Here is a 6763-nt window from a genome sequence, read left to right as displayed (position 1 = left end):
AGTAGGCAAATTAAATTAGAAAATATAACTAGTTTGAACAAACATGCCTTACTTAAAACATTACTTGTGGTCATTTTGAGGCAAAACAAAGGGTACTGATGTATTTTAAGATACTTTCATATGTTCAGTTTGGACAGCTCTTACAAATTGTTTAATCTAGGACTAGTCTAATCCCTGTCCGGGATTAAATAGATCCAATTCTGTAGTTTATGTAAGGTTACCGCCCCAGAGAGTACTGGGGTAAATATATTGACCACTTTTTCCTCACATTGTCATTTTGGTTTTGTAATGAAAGAAATTAGTATTTCATCAGTTATATGTTTATCGATAAGTATGTATATTATTAGTTTGCAGTGTAGATAGACAGCTAAGACAAAAAACATTCTCAGATTTATTTGGGTCAATCAGATAATGAACATAAATTAAACCTGCTTTTGAATGGGACCAGGAGCTTAAATAGAGGTAGAGGTCAACCTCCAAACCATATTGTTTTAACTCACTGATAAAATCACATAATCTCTCTCTCTCACACACAAACACATACATTGACTGAGTCCCTTTGGATTCACTTTATGGTCAGTATACTGTTTGCAGAGTGTAACATTTCTTGTTTGTCTGTCTGCCAGATAGCTAGTCATTACATTAGAGAGCAGAGACAAAAGCAGGTAAAGAAGGACTAATTTACTTATGATCATCATGACGAGGTCAATGAGAACAATAAACAAAAAAGCACGTAAAAGGCCTGTACTCGATCCAGGCATAGATGGAGCCAGGAGAGCGCCCTCAAGTGCTTTACTGATACAATTCTATTGGGGTATTTTTAAGTAGGGCATGTATACAGATCCCAGGGTTTTAAAATAAAACTCTTTATCTTTCCAAATCAAAGCAACAACAATGTAGTGAAAATAATGTACTGATAAAATAAACAGTAATAATCCTAGAGGCTGATTATCAAAAAGAAAATTCTGTTATTGTAGACAAGTGCATACAAAGGATTAGGAGTCCAACTTTATGGGCCAACTCAATTAAATTATTATAATTAATCTCTATGCTGATGGCTTCCCAATCAGAAAAATCTCTTCTGCTCAATGGCATACGTCTTCCCTGCAGGGATCTTTCTGAAGAACAAACTGTTGCCTCTGCTCATGTTGCCCTGAAAAATACAAAAAGAATCAGACTTTATTTATTTTAATTCTTCAGACTGTAGTATTTCTATAAAAACCATTAACACTCTACTAGACATTGTAGTCAACTGGAAGTTGCTCAAGACACTACAAACCAAAAAGGTCACTTGACAGTCTAGTAAACAATGAAATAAAGAATATATGCTCACCTCTCGGCTCAGGTGACCCCAGCAGTAAAGCCAGTTGGGATAAATGTCAGCATAGGGCGGTTTACCTCCAGCCAGCCTAAGTCAGATCAGAAGAAAACTTTAAATACAAACTGGTTTTTACCATTATCTGTTTACATAATAATATTTTTCACCAGTTGTCCTAAAGGTCATGTAATTTCTATGTCACTAAACAGATTTAGTTTCCATTTAGTTTGTTAAAGGAACACGCCCACATTTTGGGAATTTAGCTTATTCATTGTATCCATCAGTGTTAGACACGTAATCCACGAGACGAGACGAGACACGAGATTGGGTTCACGAGAACGAGACGAGACGATATTTTTACACTTTTTAAGAAACCCTCGATGATAAAATAAATGAATAAGAAACTGAAATCATGTTATTTTTAAATGTTTTAACTAATCAAGGACTGCCCCTAACAATTATTTTACTAACTGATAATGAAGTAATTAGTTATTTTTGGGTAATAAAAATAGACCCAAGTGAGCAGTAGCCTTTAAAATTACATAATAACGAAGATGCAATAATAATTGGTTCAAATAAAGTATTAAAACCAAGTTACATTAAACAACATTACATTAACAAACACATTACATTTGTGGTCTATAAATAAATAGCATTATGTATATATTATAACAAATGCCTGCAGGGGGCAATAGTAGACTCGTCTCGGATGCTATCTTCACTTTCACTTTCACTTTAGACGGAAAAAAACGCTTATTTTTTAGCCAAACAATGTTTAAATCCATTTGAATATTTAATATACGTCCATTTCTTTACAATAGAAATGAACATGCAGACATTAAATCATGTAAACTCTGTGATGGTTTAATCTGCTGAGACTTCACATCTGACACTGATCTACAGAAAAACACAACACGTCTCAGACTTCATACGAGCTCCCAAACGAACATTATTGGAAACCCAAACAAAAAAGCAAATGCAGTAAAAGACAGAATATAATGCATGCACTGTAAGAGGCTAATTATACCAACCACGCTTTAAACGCTTGGAAACGCAAGGCGCGACGCACTGCCTTTTAAAAAAAAAAAGAGCAGTGCGTGTCGACGCGGCTTTTAATATTGCTAGGCAACCACCTAGTCAGCTGTCTTGTCAATCAAATATTGAAGCGTGCGCTCTTTTGCTGTTGACTGTCATATTAGCAGAAACTTTAAAAAGAGGATGCTTGATCTGACCTTGTTTGAGGGTGAGAGGTGCACAAACACGCAGGAGAGAGTGAGCGAGTGGAGTCCGGATCTTCAAAGCAACTGTAAACTTCCCTCACCACAACGTAAGGCCCGCATCTCCCCTCATTCGAGTGGACAATGGAAAGACGCGAATGACGTCGGGCGCTTCTCCGCTCTCAGCGTTCCTTCAAAGGCGCGTGCTGCGGCCGCCGGCAAAAACCGCAAGGCGCTCAGCGCGCATAAACAGCACGCAAACGCTCCATGCCCATAGAATATCATTTAAAAAAGGCGCCTGCAACTGCCTCCTCCGGAGGTCGCATATGCAGGCTGCATACGTCATTAAGGTTTATTTCAGATCATTAACTGAGCATTACATTCGCAAGTCGTGAGCATATTACAACAATTTGCGATTAACTAAATTATTAGTAAACTTTATAATTGTTAGTCTCTAAAAAGACAGTCTTTATGAAGTAAATGCAGTTTAAAAATGCGACCTCCGAAGGATGCAGCCTTTTTTTTTGAGAAACGGCCAGAATTTCACCTACACAAGAAATCTCGCGAGACACACTTAATCTCGCGAGACACACTTAATCTCGCGAGATCTCGTCGCACGAGATCTCGTCACATCCCTACTAGCTGGAGCCATTTACTTCCAGGCTTTGTGCCAAGCTAAGCTAGCGGGGGTGCATCAGACAGAGTTACGGCACACGCAGGGATGAAAAAGGTATGTATGGACTTATCTAACTCTGGGGGATATGGCAAATAAGCTAAATTCCCAAAACGTGGGCGTATTCCTTTAAAGGTGCCTAAATGGGTGGGCAATAACATGGAACATAAACAGCATTCCTTACCCACTGTTATTAACAGCCATCAGGTTGGACACCAATACAAACGGATACGTCAACATACTGGCAAAAAACTGTAAATGAGAAATAAAATGTTACAGTGAGATTAATAGCAAAATGCAATAAATACCCAGAGTGGTCATCTGCAAACAGCCAGAGCTATATTACTTACTCCAGTCACAGCCTGAGAGCAGTTCTTTATCTCTCCTGTATGACTTGTCTAGAAGACGGGAACAACCGGACAATCAACTTAAAATACAATGCAATGTAAACACAATGCAAATGATATTGTTATATATGTTTAGAATTGATGAAAAGTTGCCATGTTGTTTGTTCATCAACTAAATACGCGTGTGCTTACATACCGAGTCATCTATAGCGTATGTATTGATGGTGTGCGCAAGCATGTTGCAGATCCATAAGGAAAGAACGTCACCCAGTAGACGAGGAATGAGGCCACTTTGGATCATCAAACACAGATAGAGAATTTATGGACACAAGGACAAAACTTCAGCAAGGTTCTGAAGCAAAGTACAATTAGTTTAAAATATTTCAGCTCAGGTTTGTGATAACAGGTGCTTTGGGAATTGCAGGTACAAGCTAATGTCACCTGCATGTTTACTTAGTACTTACGCAAAAAAACCCAGGATCCCTTCTTCTTTGTAGATTGTAATAATGGAGTCAAATACACCACTGCAGGAAACAAACAAAGACATCAATTAAGCAAAACGGAGAGAGACGAATACAGAGAGGAAAATCAGAAAAGACGAACTAACCTGTATTTGGCTTCTCTACCGATAAACTGTACCATACATCTGAGCGTGATCACTGGAGTGAAGAAAAAATAAAAAAAGTGTATAAAAAACAGGCAACACCAACAGATTGAGAGAAAAGTTTGAATTTACAGTGTTGAAAGCATTTAACTACATTAATAATTTACCATGAAAAGGGTGCGTGACAATTGTGGCACAGGATCGTGCAATCATCTCTTTAGTGGTCTGAGAAGATAACATAAAAAGGAAGATAAAAAAGCCAGAATATGTATTGTAAAATAATCTCCTAAAGGCCACTTTTTGCTATTAAAATGAGACAATGCATCTTATTAAACTCCTTCACGCAAATTCAATAGATTGCACCGTAGTTTTCTCTCAGAGACTGGGTCTTTGAATCAGTTTGGTTCAGATACAAAACAGCTTGGTGTGCTCAGGCATTTGTCAACATAAGGAGGTACAAAAGCCAGTCTTACCTCATTTACTACATGTTGCAGAGAACCATCTTCTGCTTTCTGACTGCATCCTAGCACCTGCAAGAGTAGGAAATAATCATTAACCCAAATGTGACACTAAACAGGTCTGTATAAACCATGACAAACAGTAAAGTTAAATTAGTAAATATAATCCTTGCATTAAATGACCAGAGTTATAAATATATTTCTGAAGACATATACATGTTCTCACCTCAATATTTTTCTCTTGGCATTTCTGTGGGTTAAAATAAAAGGTTAAAGCCAGATAAAACTGAGTATAAATAACTCTTGCTCCACTGTCATGTGCTGCTGCGCAGCCAGATGAACACAAAAGTCACATAGCAACAGCAAGATCACTACAACATACATACACCAATGTTATTATAGATGGTGAGCAATTCATACCTGTAATGCTCTACTATGTACAAGAGTTCCAATGGTCCCAGCACAAAGCCTTGGGGCGAGGCCTTTAAACAGGCCGGACTTCCCATCAATCTTTATGATGTGTTTGGCTATAAGAGACAAATACATTGTGGAAAAACTTCACAAGCTTTCTTAAAATGACCTTTGAAATAAACAGGTAGCTCAACTGATCATTGCGTTAACAAACAGGAAGGACAAAGGTTTGAATCCAAAGGAACATGCATACAGATGAAAGTTACTTTGGATGAAAGCAACTGTCAAATGAAATGTAAAATATAATCCCAGAGATAGTAATACTTAAGAGCAATTAGTAACTTTGCAGTCTTACCGTATGCAAAAAGCCCTGGAAGCTGATACACTTGTCTGCCAAATAGATTCCTTCCTAGAGTGGGAGGGAGGGGTTCATGTCCAACCTATATATACACGATAATACCAGTAAGTCAGAAGACTGTAAATGTAGGGTGTAAATGTCATAACCTGTAATACAGTTTCCCTATGAATAGTAAAGCAGACGAGTTTGCACTTTTTGTACAATGCTGATAAAAAGTTTTTTGAATAACCATTGCTTGTTTATAAGAACTGTATTTTTTTGCAATCCTGTTTAGAAACAAACATGTGCTGTGTTATGTTAGACTATAATCACATTCAGTTTACGGAAACAAATGCGTCTGGTTAACTTACTTTCACTTCTACACAAAAGATCAAGAGACCGTGGCATCTGTGTTTGCCTACTTAACCATACTGGTATTAAAACAAGTGCAGTATGTGATATAACGTTAACGTTACACTCCCGTACTGCTAATGAAAAATCTCAGTAACCTACATTAACCTTAATCAGTGGGCCAAAGGACATGCTTTACCATAACACTAAACAGCTGCTGGTGTACATATGCTCGCTTTGTTTTGACACAAGGAAATATCACAATGTCTTTAATAACACGAGCATTTAAAATGAGTCCTGACAGACCGTACACAATGACTTATTAGGACAAAAACTCATACACTAACGTTAACAGTTGACGTTACGTTAGAGATCATCAATAAACCTGCTAACAACACAATGATGGGAGGATTAAAAACTATAAATAAACACAATTATCTCCCTTAAAAGACGACCTGGACAAAAACGTGGTCGTATCTCAAAAGGAGTTGCTGTCATGTGCATTAAATATATACTCTTATCGTAATTCAACGAACTAGCTAACGCTTATCAACATGCTAGTGAAACTGCAAGTGAAGGACTCTGTGCAGCGCGTGCGCAGGAGTAAACTTAGAACGGAAGCCGTTTTTCAGAATTTTATGTGCAGCCTTACCTGAACTAAAACCTTGATGTACATAAGAGGGTGGGACAGGACAGTTAGTCCGGACCCGAGAAGGATTTGGCCACATGTGTCCGCCATTACTAAGACGATACGATACGATACGATAAGAGACGTCACCCTCCCCGACAGAGCAGGACTGTTGGCATAGCGCGAATCACGTGATCCACTTTGATCACCTGACAGGGCTTTTACCTCATTATCCGGCAGATGGCGTAGTTTCACATGATATGGAACTATAGTTGCTGTAAGAACTAAAGATTTGTTTTAGGGCTGTCAAAAGATTAATCGCGATTAATCGCATACAAAATAAAAGTTTGTGTTTGCATAATATATTTGCGTGTGTATTGTGTGTAATTATTATGTATATATAAACACACACATACATT

The 6763-nt window shown here is 37.7% G+C and overlaps 1 protein-coding gene across 1 annotated transcript; it reads right to left on the bottom strand.

The window, feature by feature from the left end:
- Positions 1-378: 378 nt before the first annotated feature.
- Positions 379-6530, bottom strand: mtch2 (mitochondrial carrier homolog 2). The gene is made up of 13 exons (XM_065289493.1): positions 6369-6530; positions 5384-5468; positions 5038-5144; positions 4844-4867; positions 4633-4689; positions 4327-4384; positions 4163-4214; positions 4020-4079; positions 3752-3845; positions 3559-3606; positions 3393-3460; positions 1334-1409; positions 379-1153 (listed from the first exon to the last, which is right to left on the bottom strand). The coding sequence occupies exons 1-13, from the start codon at positions 6453-6455 to the stop codon at positions 1067-1069; spliced, it is 903 nt and encodes a 300-aa protein (XP_065145565.1). The 5' UTR covers positions 6456-6530; the 3' UTR covers positions 379-1066.
- Between the last annotated feature and the right edge of the window lie 233 nt (positions 6531-6763).

Source organism: Paramisgurnus dabryanus, chromosome 2, assembly GCF_030506205.2.
Source record: "Paramisgurnus dabryanus chromosome 2, PD_genome_1.1, whole genome shotgun sequence".
Lineage (NCBI taxonomy): Eukaryota > Metazoa > Chordata > Actinopteri > Cypriniformes > Cobitidae > Paramisgurnus > Paramisgurnus dabryanus.
This window is presented reverse-complemented; position numbering and strand designations above follow the sequence as displayed.

Coding starts and splice junctions, on each gene's coding strand:
- mtch2 (XM_065289493.1), bottom strand. CDS start 6,455: ATGGCGGACACATGTGGCCAAATCCTTCTCGGGTCCGGACTAACTGTC. Junction 5,145..5,383: donor TCCAGGGCTTTTTGCATACG/GTAAGACTGCAA, acceptor TGTCTCTTATAG/CCAAACACATCATAAAGATT. Junction 4,690..4,843: donor GCCAAGAGAAAAATATTGAG/GTGAGAACATGT, acceptor CTACTCTTGCAG/GTGCTAGGATGCAGTCAGAA.